Genomic DNA, 21094 nt, shown 5'->3' with positions numbered 1-21094 from the left:
TCAAACGGTACTTCTAAAGCACCCACTATGTGCCAGGCACTGGGCTCTGCGAACAAAATAATGAACACGATAGAAGTGTTTCTTCTGATTTTTTTTCCCAGTCTATAATTAACCAGAGCAAAAATCCCCATCGAGTCCTTTTTATAAAAATATATGAGAGGGGCACCTGGGTGGCTCAGCGGGTTAAAGTCTCTGCCTTTGGCTCAGGTCCTGATCTCAGGGTCCTGGGATGGAGCCCCACGTTGGGCTCTCTGCTCAGCAGGGGGCCTACTTCTTCCTCTCTCTCTGCCTGCCTCTCTGCCTAGTTGTTGTGATCTCTCTCTTTCTCTCTCTTTGTCAAATAAATAAATAAAATCTTTAAAAAATTAAAAAAAAATATGAGAAATACTTATTGTGGAGTCATTAGCATAAAACTAAAAATATACGATAGTACTGCTCCATTCATTCTCCTTGCCCAACTGTCTGATTACTGACATATTCAACAGTGAGGAAGAGGAATCCAATGTTCTTTGGTTCCAGAGAAGCAAAGGCCTGTGCTCTGAGGGGAGTGTGTGGGGGTAGGGGGGAATTAAATGAGATCTGTTAATTTGCAAACTTGTTATCTTTCCAAAGCTAAATCCCCGCAGAGGACAGAGAAGTGTGACAGCTGTTCACTGCTTTTCAAGGGTTGTTTGTAGTCGAACAATCTAACACTGCCGGCCGCCCATCTATTTTCTTCTTTCAAATCAATTCCACATGATTGGAATACATTTTTGAGTTTTTTGAGACTTTGAGGAATGCTGGCTCCACACCAACCCATAAAGCTGATTCTGTCCTTTCTGTGAAGACTGCATAAACTTTCCGCGTCATAGACCCTCGCGTTCACAACTGTTACACGAAGAACCAAGTTCTTCCCCCATCTCCATTATTGACCTTTTATTCTTAGAGTGAAAAGGGATAAATGCATTTTGGAGAACAAACAAGGGCCCAGTTATATGGAAACTCAGGTGGCGATGAAAGTATGGTTTAAGTAGTTAACTACTTCCAAACTATAAAACGACAAAAGCGTGGATGGTTTTCTTGAGCCCGACGGGAGTGGAGGGCAGGTAAAAATGTTTGAAATACTTCATCTGTTAACAGTCACCTGTCCTAATTTTAGGCTTCTGTATTTGTACTGTATCTCTGTATTCTCCCCATGTTTCAGCCTTAATGCATCTTCCCAGTCAAATCAGGCATTTCCTAAAATCAACAGAATACAGTGACTGTTCAGTTACAAGGAGAGGAAACTGAGGCCCAAGCAAGTTAGATGAGGTAGATAAGATCACAAAGCCAACCAAAAATACAGATAACCAGTTCATTTTTTTTTCTCTGATTTGTTGCTAAGTTTGTTGCTAAGAACTATGCAAGGCCATGGATATACACTTAGGAAATTCTAAGTTAAAAAAGAAAAGTTTAGGGGCGCCTGGGTGGCTCAGTCTGTTAAGCATCTGCCTTCAGCTCAGGTCATGATCCTAGGGTCCTGGGATCTGGCCCCACCTAGGGCTCTCTGCTCAGGGGGGAGTCGGCTTCTCCTTCTGCCCCTCCTCCAACTTGTGTATGCGTGTGTATGTGTGTGTGTGTGCATGAGTGCACACTCTAGGGCTCTCTCTCTCAAATAAATAAAATCTTTTTTAAAAAAGTTGAAAAATAACACAAAAATAGTACTGGCTGCTTATGAAATTTGGAAAGACCACCTCAGGTTTGATTTCGCTTTCCATCACCACTGGGCACTCCCTCCCGCACTTTTGTAAGACTCTGGAACCAGACTCTGGAACCAGAGAGCATTCCTCTCCCTCCGGATCAAGTCTGAGTTCCAAAGTCCAGGCAGTTGGAATCTCCAGCTCTAGATTACACAGGCTGGGGTTTCTGCTCCAGAAAACCTCCAGAACGGCAGGCCCTCCTATGTGAGCGGCACACACTTGACCTCATGGAGGAAGTAATGGAGTCTGGGGAAGCAAGCTCCCGGGGTCTTGGCAGGCAGGAAAGTCAAGTTAGTTAGCTAAAAAACAAAACAGCAGGATGGGAGACATGCCCAGATGAATAAAAACTCCATCATCAGACCTCAAGGCATGCCCTATAGAACAAAGCCAAGTGCAAGTTGACAAAATGCCAACAAAATGTCATGATGAGTTGAGTCATCCAATGGTAAAGAAAACCTCTAATATTAATCAACCCGGGCAAACTCTCTTCCCTATAAAGGCTAATGTCTTTTCTTTTTCTAACTGATAAAGCAAGTTCGTCGTGGATGTGCCAAAGGAAAGCTCTTCAATGCTAATTTGGCTCTCCATTTCATATCGAGCTCAGAATACTAACAAAACCTGTTGCTAAGGGACATAGATGCATAGTTGAGTCTAAAATACAAAAATTATATGAATCTAGCTGCTGGAAGAAACCCTTTCTCAGTAATGCCTGGTACCCGGTGTCAGAGTCAAGCAATGAACAACGAACGCCATCTGATTTGCAAGTACCTCGGCCCCTGCCTATTTCTCCGACATCCTGTCTCCTTACTCTGTGAGATGACCCCTACCTTCCAACCACACAGAGCTTCTGGACTTCTGCAACACTCCTTCCACCTCAAACGGCCCCACAGACCAGAGCTGAGTCCGCTTCAACTCCCACCCCAACCCCCGACTCTCCCATTCCCTTTGCAAGATCTCAGCAGATAATCACCTTTCCTTTGAGCTATCAGGACATCACAAATGCGGGTCCACACACCTGCTCTCCATTAGAAACTGAGCTTCTTGCAAGTAGGAAGCATTTCTCTGGACACTTCCCGGTGCCTTGCCGTGAACCACACAGAGAAGCATCTAATAAATGTTCAGAGAATGAATGAATGGATGAACGGCCGCATGCCTGATTGAACAAGACCCATTCAATCATCAGATGCCCCACTGAATAAACAGAGGTCCTGATTTCCACTGTGCCTGGCACTGATGTTTGTGTTTTATCTTTAAGCCTCAGGGTCTAGTTTCTGTCTTTATAGGAAGAGTAGAAGGGCTCCCCAGAGAGTCAAAGGTTGGCTCCGCATCAGGATGCACCTGGCAGGCTAACAGCAGTCCAGGTGTGGGAGTCAGAGATCTGTCTTCCAGATCTAGTTTGCCTTCACCTTGACCTTTTCAGTTACTCAAGCTCGCTTGGCCATACTCGCTTCATCTATGAAATGAGGTGTTCAACCTGGATGATTTCTGGGATCCTTGCTAGATGAACCTTCCATGATTGGAAACCACTTCCATCTTGCCAGGTGTGTATTGCCCAAGCTCTCTGTCCCACGAACCTGGGCAACGGGCACATTATCAGAAAACGAGTCCCGTATCTATCACTTCGCCAACAGGGAGAGCACCCGCATACCCTTTCTGTGCTGCTCTTTCTGTCCAAAAGCAGATTCAGTTGGTTCACCACACGGTGTTACCGCTCCGTGTAAAGGCAACAGACCTTTACAACCGAACAGATGATGGGCCGCGCGGAGGGTCTGAGTCTCTTCCGCTCACAGACTATGAGAGGTTCTGAGCAGATGCCTCTCCTTCCTCGTTAACTAGGTTCTTTATTATTAATGGCAGGCAAATTTATAATGCCTTGTTATAAGAAGAATGACTGAAACACCACAGGTCACCATACGGTCAGAACCTCACTCCCATTAAAGCCTCGGGGGCCATATTCCTTGTTTTCATTTCCTCCTGTATTTCCTTCCCGTGTGCTTATCAAGTCAACCCATTTTTCTGTCTCGCTTAGGCTCCCTACTCAGATGACCCAGGTTTACAGCACCTCTAAGTAGCAGCAGGCCCCGTGCTTCGCCCTCAGCCCCAGGGATGGATGCCTGACTCAGGACCAGTCAATCCACAGCTACCCTTTATCACAGTGATGATTTTCCCTTTAAAGAGAGAGAATTTGATCTCAGACCCAAGACTGTAACCAGCCGAACAATGGATACTGAAACCACAAAGTCATACAGATACAGGGCTAGTAGCACTTTTGAACTATGTGCAGAGGGGCACCTGGGTGGCTCAGTCTTAATCTCAGCTCAGGTCTTGATCTCAAAAGTCATGAGTTCAAGCCCCACATTGGGTTCCATGCCAGGTATGGAGCCTACTTAAAAAAAAAAAAAAAATTAAATTAAAAAGTAATAAACCAGGGGCACCTGGGTGGCTCAGTGGGTTGAGGCTCTGCCTTCGGCTCAGGTCATGATCTCAGGGTCCTGGGATCGAGCCCCGCATCGGCTCTCTGCTCAGTGGGGGGCTCTCTGCTCAGTGGGGAGCCTGGTTGCCCTTCGCCGCACCCCTGCTGCCTGCCTCTCTGCCTGCTTGTGATCTCTCTCTCTCTCTCTCAAATAAATAAATAAAATCTTTAAAAATAAAATCTTTAAAAAAAACAAAAAACTAATAAACCATGGGCCTATTGATGAGTCTGCGGGGCAAAACAGAAAAGACCCTCCCAAGAAAAACAGAATGAGCGCCCCTCCAAAGGCCGAGCAAGCAGAGAGAGAGTCAGAAAATGCTTTCTTAGTTCTTCCCAGGCTCAACGATACCTCCTACAATTAGACTCAGTGAAACTCTCCCTAATAAAAACACTTTGACATGAGATAAAATAAAATACAAAGACATAAACACTTTCATATCCGTGTAATCACTCCACATATCTATATCCATTCTTCCTGGGTCATAACCGTCTTCCCATTCACATTCTTGCTGTCTCCGGAACCTACTGCGCATCAGGCTCTCCCTTTATCATTACACAGTAGCGCGTTTCTATTTTTCACTCCTCTGCCATGGCAGTTACACGGTGAAAAACATCAACTTTGGAATTTAAACGAACTAGACTCAAATCCCAGCTCTGCAAGCCCAAACGCTCTGATCTCAGGCAGGTTATTAATTCTGCGGTCCAATTCCCTCCTTTGTAAATTGGGGATACTTGGACTTTGCTCTCAGGTTTTTATGAAAACTAGAGCTAAGAAGTAAAGTGTTTATCACCAAGCACATAGTAGGCCCTCCAAAATCACTAGTTATTACAGGACAGGTTCTCAAAACAGAAACGCTGGATCAAAGGGAACAAAAATCATACCAGTTTCTGGACGCTGCCCAATGGCTTCAGCGAAGACTGAGTCTCTCCATCCCCCTGAGATGTTTTTAGGACAGAAGATCACACAAGCTTTCCCTCTCCACACTACCCAGCCCATCGCGAACATCTCTGCTTCCCAGCTTTGCCTTAGAATGGGAATGCCCTGGACCCGGGGCTGCCGTCTCACATTAAGACTGTGCTCGCCTCTTAACCTCAGACAGAAAACCAGTAGCTGGCTTCAGTCTACAAACCAAGGAGCCTGCCGATGCAGCTGATTCACTATTTCCTGTTTTCCTCTGACTCCGTTGGTCCCACTGCGAGCTGCACGCAGGTACTCAACATGGAGATCAGTCTGGGCTCGTTTCAAACAAGCCTCAAACTAGTTGCTGCTGCTCTTTTTCTGCAAGTCCCTCTACACCCTGCCACCACCGGCTCCCAGGGAGTGCATCACATAATAGCCAGATGAACCAAGACTCCTTCGGAGGCTGCGAGAAACAGGTGAGGTGCATAGTCATTCCTCACGCGCAGGGCTAACGTGGGAGGGAAGCGATGGCCGCTCCTGCCTGAATTCTGCACCCTGGTTGCCTGGACCCTTTGAGTCGCCAGTCCCTGTGTTCCAACCGATCTCCCTGTTTATTATTTCTTTCTTCCCTTTTCACGTTGACTCATCGAATACTTGACTTTCTGCCTCGCTTCTGCTGCCCACCTGTCCTTTTGCTGTTTGGACTGCCTGTCTCACGACCACCCACTGAGCTCTGAGGGATGCTTTATCCTCCTCCAGCTTTTTTCTGGGGTGACCACCTGCCCCCCCACCCACCCATACTTGAAGCATACCCCCATCAAACCCTAACAGGGCAGCAGGACATGGATGTCTGTCCTAAGCTGGAAAAGTTCCTTCCCACCGACCTTACCCTCAGCCACCCCCCTCCCACCACAACGTGCCCTGACAATTTCATCCCACACTGGCCCTCTCACCCAAGCTGGATCCTAGTACATTCATACGCCATTTGATGCCAAACCTACTCTGACCACATTAAGAAAATAAAGATGACTATTAACCCTAATAAATATACACAGAGTTGAAAAGACCCTTTGTTAATAATCAATACTCAAGAGGGGCGTCTGGGTGGCCCAGTGGGGTAAGCTTCCGACTCTTGATTTCAGCTCGGGTCATGAGCTCAGGGTCCTGAGATCAAGCCCTGAGTTGGGCTCTGCGCTGGGTGTGGAGCCTGCTTAAGATTCTCTCTCTCCCTCTGCCCCTCCCTCTCCCCCGTTCGCATGGTCGTTCTCGCTCTCAAAAAAGAAAAAAATCAATATTTAAGAGCTTGGTAACACTCAAGTAGAATTTTTTTTTTTGTTTAAAGGCTTACAGGCCTTTTCTAAAAATAAGCTTTGCCTGGCTACAGAGCCTTGGTTCTTACTCATTCCTATTCCCTCTTCAGATTTGTTTCCTTAGGACGAGGACCATGTGTTACAAGGAAAGGATGCCCTCTTCCCCCGCTGCTCCGTGCACTGCCTCTGCGTCTGTCCAAGAAAGCTGCCTGTGACAACCGCTGCAAGTGTTCAGTAGATCTCATTATCCCCAAACGTGAGTTCAGTGTGGGGAAGCCATACAGCAACAGCGTGTGTGAGAGTGTGTGTGTGTGTGTGTGTGTGTGTGGTGTGTTTTCCAAGCTAACATCCCCCAATTTAGAAGCATCCAGTCTGTCATTAACAATAGAAAATCAGAAGGAAGAGCAGGTAGTCTGCTCACGGACCAGATGGCTAGCCTCTTGTTGTACTTGTTTTTTCTACCGAGAAGAACCACATTGCAAGTTCCATTATTACCAGTTTAAGGTTCTCCCCCTACTGACTGCTTTCTTCACCTTCCCAGGGAGTGAGACCATTTACCTTCCCGGATGTCCTGGCTGCAGCTTGTAACAGAACTCATGGGCATATCACAAGGAGCGCATGAGCGCGCCGCCAAGGTTCTCTTCCCATGTTATGGGTTGAACTATGTCCCCCTAAAATTGTTAAGTTTAAGTCTTAACCCCCCAGTACCTCCGAATATACCTTACTTGGAAATAGGGTTATTGCATTTATCATCACTTAAGGTTACATGGGATTAAGGGGGGCCTTAATCCAATATGACCATGTCATCATAAAAAGGAGATACTTCGACACAGGTGCCCACACAGGGAGAACGCCACGCGAACATGAAGACATAGGCCAGGTGACGAGGCATCTACGTGCCTCCAAGGAATGTCAAAGATGGTCAGCAACCCACCAGGAGCTAGAAGAAAAGCATGAAACGGATTCTCCCTCCCAGCCCTCAGAAAGAACAACCTGGCCACCACCATGATCTCAGACCCGTGGCCTCCAAAGCTGTGAGACAATAAATTCCTATCGTGTGAGCCACCCAATTTGTGTTATCTGTTCTGGCAGCCCTAGAGAAAGACAACATCCCACCAGACTATAGAGCTTCTCAAGGGTAGCGATGGAATTCTATTTGTCTGGGTATTTACATAGCACAGTGCAAGGGGCAGGGAATTTAATGGTTCGATAATGTTTGTTAAATTCAACTAAAAAAATATATGGTCCTCGGCACCCCCAGCCTTCTCAACCATCCCCCACACGCCCTTACCCAGCCAACACTGACTCTCTTGTCCTTAGCCAGATCACATCAGGGGGGGGAAAAAAGATTGAAATTGGGGATGGAAAAGTTATTCTAACCCTAATGTATCAAGAGCTCTCAATCTCACTTTTTTTCTTCTTTTTTTTGACAGAGCACAAGCAGAGCAGCAGGCAGAAGCAGGTTCCCTGCTGTGCAGGGAGCTCGCTGCCAGCTGGATCCCAGGACCGGGGGATCCTGACCTGAGCCGAAGGCAGCCGCTTAACCACTGAGCTACCCAGGTGCCCCTCAATCTCACTCTTAAATCAGCTCCAGAATTAAATCTGCATTTTTTTTTCTACTTCACTTATAAAAATGGAAGCTCATTCAGGAACAAAGTCCCAAGCAAGAAGACTTGGCAAGCCATTCAAGAGAAGACAGAGCTGGCGGGTCCTATCTACCTGGCTGGGTCTTACGTGCTCCTTAGCCACACAGCAAGGTGAGGCAAAAAGTGCCCTGTCCCTTTCCTGACTCTGAAGGCAGGTGAGTCCACCCACCCGCCTCCCCCACTTTACTGACCCTGAGCTGAATGAAGTCACTGAGGAGAAAGCAGGTGACTACGTACTGGTCACACTGAGAAAGGACATACTGGGAGCTTCAGAGCTATAGGTCACTGTGTTTTTTAAACCAAGATAATGAAAGATAAGTTAATTGAACCTATCAATTGTTTCCGTGTATTTATCTTTTAAATGGAATTTTTCTGAAATTGAAAATACCCACACACAAGATTTATGAACTTTCTTGCCAGTACCCAATATCCTGCTGGAGAGAGTAACTTTGGTAAAACAAAGAACCTTCTGGAACACCTCCCATAAGGTAAGTAAAATTCAGAAGTGCACTGCACAGTTTTCCTCTCTAACTGACTTCTGATGATTCTAGAAAAAGGAAAAGCCCTAAGAAATGGAAAAGGCAGGTTGGCAGTTTATAAAAAATGAAAATTGCAGCTGTGGCCATGCTCTGGAAAATATTCCCTGACTTAGCTAGACGTTGATCATTGAACCAACAGCTTGCTTATATAATTACAGTGTGCCTATAAACCCAGGTGATATGATATACTTGTTTAACTATTAACCTCTGGATTTCCTGGAGTTTCCACAATCACAAAAAAAAAAAAAAAAAAAAAAAACCTCTAAAAGTATGAGAGAGAATATATTCCATTTATTAACTTATTGTGATCATAAGTAATAACAATAGTATATAGCTTGGTAAGAAAAAGGAAATTCTTAGAAAATACAAATGAGGTCTTTTAAGCTTTGGGTATTTTGCTTGGATATCTCTTTTTTATTCTTCTAAGGAACTATTGTGCCTATATGAACAATCTCTTGGTGCCCCTGGGTTCTTGAAGTCAAGCAAGATTCCTTCCCTATCCAGACCTTGGATCCCGGGCACAATTTCCTCATCAGCTCTGAAATTCATGTTGATACTTGCACACTCATTATAAAAATTTCCCTGAGCTCCTTCTCATCCCTTGGACCTCCCGACTCATGGTATCTCTTCTGGGCATAGCTAGGATTCTAGCTTCCAGTCTACACATATCTGTGCTTTTCTTAACCTCCTACTAGACTATAAGCTTCTTAGAGCTAGACAGAAAGGAAGAAGGGAGCAAATTTATGTTCACAGTGAGCCTGGCACAGCACAATGCCTCAAACCCAGCAGCGTGCCCAATAAATATTTGTTGAAGAGATGATTCCAAGCACTGGCCAAAACACATGACGTAGATAAACTTCCCTAATTTTTGTAACAATCCTGTGAAGGAGTGTCAGTCTCTCCATTTAGCTGGTAAAGAAACCAAAGCTAGAGCGTAAGAAGATTTTTCAAGCCTCATAGCAAATAAGTAGGAGACCAGGGCTCGGTGCTCCTCTGTCTAGTTCCACAAGCTCAATGTCTTAAATGGAACCATCGATCCCAACTTTACTGGTTGAATTAATCTGGACAAACCCCTTATGCGAGCTCTCCCTTTAGGCATGTTCAGAGTCTCTGGGATTATGTTTTTCAAATGGCAGCGGAGTTTGGGGCACACGAAGGAGTCAAGAAAGCGGGGAGAATACGGTTATTACGATTTCAAATACCACAGAGAGGTTGTTTCCGCACCTTCACTCCAGAAGAATTCCCAAACTCTTTACCATTCTGTTCCTGCTGGTTCTTCAGAGTCTAGCCTTACCCTTATCTCTAACCCATTCCTCCCGTATTGGACTGGAGTTGGGGGAATGGAGGAAGGGAATAAATAACTTGTCACTCAACATCCAGACCATCTATCCCCATGACTTCTGCATGGGATCCCTGGGAAACGACTGAAACATACGTGTGACCATCCTGCTTTGGCTGGAGAGAAAAGTCGAGAGAGAGAGTTCATTCCCCACTCCCCCAGCTGCCTCCTCTACCACAAAAAGAGAATTCTACTTTCTTCCACACCATCCAGTACAAGAGGAAAGCAGTGGACAGGTAGGCTCACTCGCAATTTCAAGGAAATGACACTTGTTACCTTTACAGAGAAATAACCAGGAATACAGGAAATCACTAAGCCACAAAGGAATTATATGCCTCTTCTTAGGTATGGTGGTGCCAAACTGGTCATGTTCTTACTATTGTTTAAAAAAAAGTTTAACTGAGAGGTGCAGGGAAACACCTCAAGTTTGGATCTGCTTCGTTACACCCTATAAGACAGCTAATGGAATCAATATTCACTGCTGATGTTTAACAGTAACTTCCTGTCTGTTACAATATCTATCAGTAGACCAGTTGTAACCAGCTTCCTTCTACCCATGGATACTTTGTACTTGGAATTCAACCTTAACGCTCAGAATGAGTCAGACTTGCTATCCCATGATCAACAGAAGCTTAAAGGAACACGTCAAAAGGAACCTCTACATAGGTAGACACTGGACAGCCCCTCCTAATTATCATAGCCAGCCCCGGTGGATGGAAATTCACACGGAATCCACTCGTGTTTTCTACCACCAGCCCTGTCTTCTGGGTAATGGGTTCATAAATGTATGAATGGGGTAACGTAACTGAAGTGGAGGAGCCAGGAGCTCAGGTTCTACTGTCAGACAGACCTTGATTAAAGCCACTGCTGTGCTTTCAACAATGCCATCTAAGGTAAGTTCCTTGACCTCTCTGGCCTCAGCTTGCTCATATACAAAATGGGGCATCACCTCGCCACACCCTAGAAAGGGGACAAGGGGGTAATTCACATCGATGGCTAAGCACAGCATCTGCAATACAGAAAGAATCTGCAGCCTTGCTACCATCTAGGAGAGTAAGAACTGTAGCCCTCCTCCGTATGTGACTTAAACTTACCTCACTCTGAGTACGGTGAGCGAGTCTGGGCTCATCCTACTGAAGCGACTCTGTCTCCCGTTAGCTTCCATCCCTACCTCTTCCCTCCCTTCCTTTGCAGAACACCTCCCGGGACCCTCCTTCCTACATACACACAATACCCACAGTTTAAGTGACTCTGTAAGCAAAAGGATACTCCTTCCCCAAACCAAAGTGTCCACCCAGGGGTGGGAGAGTCGATGTGATACACCAGCTCCAACCTTCGCAGGCGATGGTAAGTGCAAAGCTCTCTGGGTAAGATGCATAAGATCCTACACCCAGAGGGAAGCTTCCATCTTCTGTCCACACAAAAGAGACGATGGACCTTCTGGGCTGGCTCATGATCAGAATCAACAAAGCCAGGCAACCATGGCAGTGAGAAATTGTTTTTACTTTATGGCTTTTTCAACAAAATGTGAGATCAGGAAGGGAAGAAGGAAGGGAGCAGGGGAAGAACGAATGAACAGCTTCTCAGTGGGAGGGGCAATAAAGAAAAGAAATCTGAAGCAAACAGGAAGAGCACAGCGGAGGGGAAAGGACCCCAGGATGGGCTGCCGGAGACTGGTAGCTGAGTTCGGCGGAAATGAGCAATGGCCTACAAATCCCATAACCAGGAGAAGCACCACTCAGACATTTCCTGTGGGCTGGGCCTCAGAGGTCGCTGGTGGAGTAGTTGTCCAGGTTTAACAATTTCCAATTAAAGCCAAAGAGGAATGTAATATGGAAGCCCCATCATGAAAAGATTCCATTACTTGATTGAAATAAGTCATAAAGGGCAAGGTCAGCAAATGTTTTTTGAAAAAGGCCAAACAGTAACTATTTTGGGCTTTGTGGGGCATAATGTCTCCATCACTACTATTCAACTCTACCACTGCTCGGGAGGGGAAAAGCAGTCCCGGACAACACATAAATGCATGTGCACAGCTGAGTCTTAATAAAACTTTATTTGTAGACACTGACTTTGAATGTTATATGATTTTCATGTGTCACGAAATATTACTCTCTGGGGTTGTTTTTCCCATAGTAGCTCATGGGCTATCCTTAAACACAGATGAGGCTCCAGTGTTCAACTTCCCTGAGAATGAGCATGGGCCCTGTGGTCAGACAGGCTTGTCTTTGCATCCTGCCTCTGCTGCTTACTGGTCATCCAGCCGCAGGTATGTCGTTAACGCATCTGAGCCTCAGTTTCCCCATTTGTAAATTAACAGTAATGGTAATTATCCCCAAAGGATTTATGTGAAGTTCAAAGGCATAACACGTGAAAAGTCACTCCCATAATAGATGGATGAGGATAGCACGGGGTGTTGGGGTGTGGACTGAGATCCACATCTAGAAGACCTACAGCTATTAAAAAAAAAAAAAAAAAGGTTGATCCCAATCCAACTATCCAACGTAAGGAGGGATAAAGAGACTCGAATATAAAGCAGACAATGGGCTATCCAGCAAATGTCTATTTAATGCTTCAACTCACAACTGAACATGACTCCACTACAATGCTTTGATAGACTTCGTGTGACTAGCTTATAACCTGAATATCCTTTCAGTGCAGAAAGGGGTTTTATGGGCCGCATACACAACTGTATGGACCAGCTCAGGAAAGGAAGACCCTATGAGGATACAGGGCAAAAATCAATCCCAGGACAGAAGCGGGGGGGGGGGGGCAGCATGGACATCAGGGGTGGGTTAGGAGGAAGTGGGGAATTGTTGCATGTGGGGGTTATCCTTGCAGAATTCCGTTTTGTCACGAGCCGCCAGCTGTTGAAAACTTTCAGATTATCCCTGACAACCCTTCAGAGGCTCAAGTACTGAGGTAACTTACAAAGAGCTCCTGAGACCAGCACAGGATGGGAGCCATTCACTCCTGTCCCATCCCATCGGATCCTTAAGACAGCTCATCTTAGTTCCGCGTATTTTTTTTTCTTTTTTAATTTGACAGACAGAGATCACAAGTAGGCAGAGAGGCAGGCAGAGAGAGAGGGGGAAGCAGGCTTCCCACTGAGCAGAGAGCCCAATGTGGGGCTCGATCCCAGGACCCTGAGATCGTGACCTGAACCGAAAGCAGAGGCTTAACCCACTGAGCCACCCAGGCACCCCAGTTCCGCATATTTTTAAAAGAAGAAGCCAAGGATCAGACCACCTCTAAATCTGTCTAGAGGACATCGGTGGGAGAAATGACACTTCTTCAGCCATCTAAATTGTCATTTATCCTATTCTTGCAACTTCCAAATAATGAAGCAAAGATCTAATAGGCATATTAATGCAAACAAGGCAACAGAGGAAGAAAATTACCTTATAATTTAATTACCCCAAACCTCTGATGAAATGTGGAGGGAAGTGATAGAGACCCCCCACTGAATAAAAATACTCCGTCAGACATTTATTGAGCACTTATTATTTATCAGCACAATGCTAAAAGAGGTAGAGACACAAAGATCTACAAGAAGAGATGTTAGCTACCCAGCAGGGGCTTTCAGAGATCGTCCATAAAAGGCAAATAACAATTACAGTGGTTAAAACTTGCAGCTGTAGAGTGTAAGCACTGCGAATTAAAATGAGAATATTTGCAAAATAGCCCCTGGCAGAGAACTGGGAAGAAGCCCCACCACCATGATTCATGGATCACCATTTCTTGGGGCCAGGAAAAGAGCCCCTACTGTTTGGCCTGTCAGCGCCTTTTGCCAGCATGCTCCCCACAAAAACAAACAAAACAAAAGTGTGAAATATACTAAAGATTCTGAAGAAAAAAAAATGCTTTATAGATGTGGACTGCTCATCTTTGCGCGTTGTTTAGTGAAAAGAACTTTGGGACAGAGAATCAGGGGACTAATTCCACCTCTGGCTGTCTACAGGCAAATCACTTTCCTGCAAAACTTCAGTTTACTCATTTGTAAAATGAGCTGATTAGACTACAAAATTCCTTCCCTAACTCTAAATTCTATCACTGAATATCAGGATGCATAAATAAGCATGTTCACTCAAGAAGGCTATGATAAGACCTTGTGATTTTCATATAATTTGGGATGTCATCAAAGTTGACCACAGCCTTAGTTCTTCTAACAAATCTCACAAACTAAACCACTTTTATGATGCGCATGATTGCACATGGGGCTTAAAAATAAAAAGGCAACTTTTCTGCAACAGTGCATAGAACACAGCCAGGTGCTAGGCAAGAATTATTTATGAAACTAAAGAAAAGCTACTTTTGCCTGTAGAGATTAACTGAAAATGCAGAAATTGTCCAGAAGTAAGCCATTTTCCAGACTAGAATTTTAATCAGATCATTACCTTTTTTTCTTATTTTTAATATGGATCTAGATAGCTATAAATGTATAACAAAATGAATTTATGAAACATGTGAGGTTTACTTAAGACATTTGGGTTAAAATTAAAATTAGAACTCACCAGGGAACTAAACAGTTGAGACACATGGGACCCAACTTTCAACCCGCGATTACCTAAGCTTTGCAATTTTGGAATGTTCTGTACTAACTTTGGAAATAATCTGATCCCCAAATTAAAACTTCAAGATATATTTTATGAGAAAAACTGAAACACATAAAACACAAATGTCAAAAAAAAAAGGGGGGGATTTCAACTTTCCTTTTTTTACTAAAAAATGCAAATGACAATAAGTACTAACACCTTCAATCAAATTGGCAAAGATTTTTTTTTTTTTTTTTTTTTTTTTTTTTTCAAATTATGAGACCTAGGATGAAGGAAAGTAGCCATTAGCCTTTCTGGAGAGCAATTTGTTTGGTAATGTTTACTGTGATGCTTAAACCAGAGAATGAGCACTCCCAGACACTGATGGGAATAAGAATTCGTGTTAGGTCTCTGGAGGGCAATTTGGCAATATGTCCACGCCCTCTGACCTAGCACTTCCATTTCTAGGAATTCATTTTAAAGACATAATTGGGCAAATGCACAAATGTATGTTCATGGCGTTCATTCCAATGTTGCTTATAGCTGTAAAAAAAAAAATGAACTATATGAAAGTCTACCTGGAGATTAATTAAACAGCTACATCCTTACAAATTAAAATAAGCAACTATTTAAAAGAATGGGGTAAGTGAATGTGTATGAATAGGGAAAGATCCGCCATACATGGCAGACTATAAAGCAAGTTGCAAAGTATCATTTACCACGTGCAAAAATAGCACTTACGTGTATGTATGCAGTCACGTATGTGCATACAAAGGTAGGGAGATGCTTACCGAAAGGTAACCAGTAATTAGCTCTGGATGGTATGAGTTGAAGTGATTTTACTTTTATTATTATGAAATTCTCTTTGGCTTGAATTTTGTTTCCAATGAGTGTATATCAGTTTTATAATAAGAAGTCTATTTTTAAAAGGTGGAACAGAAAAGGACAGTAGGGAAGAATTTGATATCCAGAACCTGGGACTTCGTCTAAGGCCACAGTCTACAGAATAACATACGAGCTGAGCTGACCCTCCTGGTAACTTCATGATACTGAAAGTGAATCAACATGAAGGTTCTGTTGAAGTAAACAAAAGACAACTGAATATTATGAATGTTGAAATACATTCACTTGGGGGGCACATGGGTGGCTCAGATGATTAAGCATCAGCCACTTGATCATGATCTCAGGGTCACGGGATCAAGCCTCGCCTCGACTCTACACTGGGCGGGGAATCTGCTTCAGATTCTCTCTCTCCCTTTGTCCCTCCTCCACTCAAAAAAAAATATATATATAAATATATATATATATACACACACATATACGTATGTATGTATGTATATATATATATATTCACTTGGAAATACCTCGCAGTACATTGGTAAGTGAAACAAAAGGTAACTAAATAGGCATTAGGTCTATACACACTTTACATTTATTCATACACATATACAGGGACCATTTAAAAAAAAAAGTCCCAAAGGATATAAGCCAAAATGTATGCTGTGGTCACTAGTGAGTCTTACTTTCCTTTTCTTTATTTTTATTTTATTTTATTTTTTTTTTGTATTTTTTTTTCCATTTTATTTATTTTTTCAGCGTAACAGTATTCATTCTTTTTGCACAACACCCAGTGCTCCATGCAAAACGTGCCCTCCCCATTACCCACCACCTGTTCCCCCAACCTCCCACCCCTGACCCTTCAAAACCCTCAGGTTCTTTTTCAGAGTCCATAGTCTCTTATGGTTCGCCTCCCCTCCCCAATGTAATGAACAAGTGCTATGTGTGTACTTTCTTCTTTGGTTCTAAAAATATTCCTTTTAGATCTTTCAGATTTTAAAATACTAGAAAGTAGTTCCAATGAGATAAAGCTCAGCCCTTTGTAACTCCAGCATCAAATGGACCACCAGGAGAGCCCCTCGGAACCCCCCCGCAGCTGACACTCAGCGGGCTGCGAAATGCTGAATGCCACAGGGACACAAAACAAGCTCGGGGAAACCCAAGGTACCTATTCTGATTTTGTGTCCTGAGATGTACGGGGTTATAAAACATCCTGGCTCAGATTACAGGCTAAGCATGACAAGTCTGTCTGGTACAACCTAACAAAGGAATTTATACAGAATGAGAAATTTACACATTTCATTTCCCAGGGTGGAATGAATTACAGCAGAAAAGAGCCCCTAGGAGTGTCTGCCCCACTCCCACATGCTTTTGAATTATGCCTTCCGTGCATTTCCCCCAACACGATTTACCCAGTACTGTCTTAAACTAAGGGAAGCTAATATTTTTAAAAGGTGAAAAGAGGGAGAAGGGAGAGAGAGTGCCTCTCTTAACAGAGTCAAACTTTGTCTGTATTTTCAGGTGAACAGGGAGATGCCGGACCTCCCGACCTCCCTCTCTCCCTTCCTCCCTCAAATCATCATGGCTAATAACAATAGTTTTTCTCTCCCGGGTAATGTAGATGACACATTTTTCCTGTAGCTTGTCTTCCTGTAATGTGCAGGAATTCCTGCACTTTCTGGGTGCCCTTCCTGTTAACTTACATTTCAGATTTCCTCAAAAGGCATTCTACCACTTTAATATTTGAAAAATGTCAGCTCAACCCCAGACAGCTAATATAAACAAGCTGAAAAACATACCACCTAAAGTTACAACTGTGGAAAACAAAATTTCTTTTTAAGAAATTCTTTCTCGGAATCTCACTGTTGGTAAGGCTGGAAAGAAGCAGCCCAGCCCGATCCTTCCAGCTCCCAGGGAGTCTGTAATTCCTTTGCCTCTGCTCTGCCTTAAATTAGAGGTCTGTGAGACCGAATTATAGTGATCTAGAAAGTTCGTAAAGGTCCTTTGGATTGAACACGTGGTTAAATTCTTCAATACCATGAAGTTGTATCCACCTTTCACTTTTGCCTCCCATTCCATTTGGTTGTAGTATTGCAAAGCAGTTTGGTACTGCAAAAAAATGTCTTGGCCCCTTGAGAATATCGTGACCGAATCAGGCCAATTCCATACTCAACGTCCAGGCCAAGGCTCCCATGCCATTTCTGAAATGATCATTGCTTCTTTGTATCGATAATTTCCCTTTTGGACAGGAACCTCCCATTGGCACCAGATGCACCTTCCAAAGAGGACCCAATTAAGAAAACCATTTGGCTACCTAGGAACTGATGAGCTGATCTGCCATGGGCACAGTCCTCATGGAGGTGGGCCGAGCTAGTGCCTTCTAGTTTCCCAGCTCAGAAACTTGCTCTGCTGGGGCAGAGCTACCTTCAGAGTGAGCCAAAAAAAAAAGTAGAAAAGAAACCTGATTTACTTTAGACCCTAAGGTCCATAGATAAGATCACTATAATACCATCTTCTTCATGAAACCTTCTTATCTCCCAGAGAGATCACTACCATCTCTAAACTCCCAACTGGGCCATTTCTTTTCACTATCTACGCAATTATCTTGTATCACAATGATTTGCACACATGCTTTCTAAATGGTAAGTTCCTTGAAGGAAACAAGTACATTTTAAATATTTTGTATGCCCCCTAATCCTATGCTATATATATATGTGTGTGTGTGTGTGTGTATACACACACACACACATATATACAATATATGCACACACTTTATATATATTACATACACACACGAATACACACATACACATACATATGTATACATCTATTAAACTGAATTGAATAAATCAGCGTATACCAAATACCAAGTAACTAGATGCCAGCTCTTTAAGACCTCAAAGCCTGGAATGCCCATTCTAAGCTGTTATGTCTCTGCTCAGGAGACCGTAGGTTTCCCCTCTACTAAGGAACACCTGTACTTCATAATGCCGGTTCCTAGGTTCTTCAGCACTCTGAGCTTTCCAAATTCCCATTCTTGCCTCACGGTCAAGGAAAACACAGCCCTACTTTGAACTCTTGAGAACATATATCACTTCCTTCTTGGTCTGAGATGTGTGATTCCCATCAGGTAGAATTCAACAAAATCCAAAAAAAAAAGGCAGAAAGCTTATGAGACACTTTAATTTCACTGGGTTGTACCCATGCACGTAGTGTCCCTGGTAGCCTTATTCACCTATCCCTAACTCGCCTCTTCCCTCCACACATTCTCATATGGCATACGCTTTCTCTATAGTGAGGGATTTGTTCTGAAACAAGTAGTGACTTGGGGTCCTGGAGGCACCTGACAGCACCCCCTCAGTTCTCTGGTGCCATGTCAGGAATTTTTTAAATCCCTTCCCCAGTATCACATTAAGCCTGCAAAATACAACTGTGTTTTAAAAAAAAAAAAAAAAAGGAAAAAGAAAAAAATTAAAAACAACCATAACCCTGAATTTCTGACCTATTATAGCTGTCCAAATACACGTAATTACACACTTAAAAGATTTCATTATGATTTTCAACGAAACAGTGCATTCCCCCCATGTTGGTGTAATGCTTAAAAAGTACAGTTTTCCTCCCCATATTTGCCCCCCCAGATGCAAAGCATCTCCTAAACGGGGAGACATAAAACATCTATGTCCTCGCTGCTGCTTCTAAATACTGTGAGCCAATAAGCAATTGGTGTGCAGTGCAAAAATCTCAGAAGAGAAAGACTTCTCGTCTGCTTTTTCGGTAATATGCTATTATTCACACTTCACCTTTACTTCCTTTCAAAATCAAAAGTTGCTTAATGCTCAAAGCGGTATCAATGAAAATTCAGCTAAAAACGGGCACCGCAACGCTTTATTCCCAAAGGAATATAAGATTACATTAATTTCCGACTAGTTTAACTCAACTTTTACCTTTCACCGGCACCTACAGACTTTTTAAAAGTTTGTATTCCTGTTGCACATAAAATTACTTATAATGTGTGTGCATACTAAAGAATTTTACAATTATATAAAGCACTGCACATTTAGACGCTACCAACCTGCTCTATCTCTCCTGACTATGCAAAAGGCAAAAAGAGCTCAGTAATCCTAGCAGAAGAATGCAAATAACGTCAATGCACAGCTGAACTGCAAGCCCTGCCTTACAGGAACTCTCTGTGTCTGCAAAAAAAAGACACATACTAAACAGGAAATGCAACTGAGCTGTGGAAAACCTCAAACTTAAAAATGCAATCGCCAGGCGAAAATTGCATCCATGCATTCATAAATGCATGCGTAACCCTTTGCATTTTTGCAAGTAATGCAAATAGGCTCTTACCTTTCGACTGAGACATTTTCCCCTTTCCTTTGATGGGGGAGGGGAGCACAAAAGACTTTGCCTTGCTTCTCTTCTGTAGCTAGTTTTGCAACAAAGATGCAAGCTGCAGGCGTGCAATCTTCATGCAAGTGGAGTTTCTCTTGACCGATGCAGCAGATGGACTTTCAGGGAATCAAGATGGAAATGCACACCTTGCAAAACAGACTGGAAAGTGATTTTTCCCCCAGTTGCAACGTTAGGGAAGGCTGTGCTGCAGCTACATGATGGGCCAGGGCTGGCAGCTAAAAGCTCCAAACTTGGAACTGAGTATCTTAGTGCGCAGACGTCCTTCCTGCGAAGAGCGCGGGGGCTTCTGGGTAATGTAGTTCCGAGCAGAGTCCACGGGGCTCTGATTTAAGGAAACGTGGTCGCTTGGGTCGCTGAGCGAGATGACTGGGTGCGCCCAGATAAACAAGTCAGACACGCAGTCCGTAGTAAGTGATGCGGCCAAAAACCGGCAGGGCCAAGGCGAGGGAGCATTTTTTGTTACCGAAAAGCCCCTGAAGCAACAGTTGAAGAACATTAGGTTAGCTGAAAAGCATTTGGCTCGCTGAGAAGGTCGGCTTGGCTGTTTCGTGTTTGCAGGGCAGCACCTGTTGTCCCTGCGTGGAGACGTTTTACCCCCCCCACACACACCTCCATTTTAAAAACAAAACAACACAAAACATTTTTCTCGCTTGGAGAATTGGTTGGTGATTTGGCTGGCTACAGGTAAGATTACCTTTGCAACTGAAGAGAAGATGGCAAAGTTTTTTTAGTCAGAAATGATCCAGGTGGGTGATTTTCCAGGAACCTGAAATTCATTACTGGGGGTTGGGGGATGGGGACTAGTTCTCATTGCTTGAAGGGTTAAAGAGGAAGTTCTGCTTTTTATGTGTCTTAAGCTAACTTCATCAAAGTTACAATGTTTAGATGCTTTTTTTCTCACCTGATGGGAGAGGAAAGCCCCCGGTCTAAGGGAGAAAGTAAGTGATAATCTTAAATTAACCAAACCAGAGATCTTGAATTTATTCAGCAAAGTATTTGTTGAATTCCTGGGATGGGCCAGGCTCCTTTCTAGGGTCTTGGGTCATCCATTTGTCATGCATTGCTTATGGCTAGGGGATAGGCCCCAACATGGTAGACAGAGCCACCCCCCTCGCAGGGAAACCAGAGAGAAGCAGAGAACAATTCCATGCAAGAAATGAAGCTGAGTGAGGGGGCGTGGGCTGCAGTGAGCTCAGACTTCGACCTCACTGAGTAGACCAGACTCAGAAATGTGCTTTCAAGGGAGAGTGGGAGAAATGGAGGATTTCAGGCTGCCGAGGTGTGAGCACAATAAAGAAATGAGGACAAGCCTATTCAGGAGACGCTAAGGCTACTAAGTTGCCTTGTACACCAATGTGGGGGTGGGCAGAATTTACAGGT

The 21094-nt window shown here is 43.8% G+C and overlaps 1 protein-coding gene across 2 annotated transcripts in view; it reads right to left on the bottom strand.

Annotated features, from left to right (window-relative positions):
- Positions 1–19930, bottom strand: part of MAP2K6 (mitogen-activated protein kinase kinase 6) — a 126066-nt gene extending 106136 nt beyond the window's left edge. For both annotated transcript variants that reach the window (XM_045985371.1, XM_045985372.1), the window contains exon 1: positions 19649–19930. In XM_045985371.1, the coding sequence (XP_045841327.1) occupies positions 19649–19664 (16 nt within the window). In that variant the 5' untranslated portion in view covers positions 19665–19930. The remainder of the gene's footprint in view (positions 1–19648) is intronic.
- Positions 19931–21094: the final 1164 nt, after the last annotated feature.

Source organism: Meles meles, chromosome 18 (genome assembly GCF_922984935.1).
Source record: "Meles meles chromosome 18, mMelMel3.1 paternal haplotype, whole genome shotgun sequence".
NCBI lineage: Eukaryota > Metazoa > Chordata > Mammalia > Carnivora > Mustelidae > Meles > Meles meles.
Note: the sequence above shows the minus strand (reverse complement) of the source record. Positions and strands in the feature narration are given on the sequence as shown.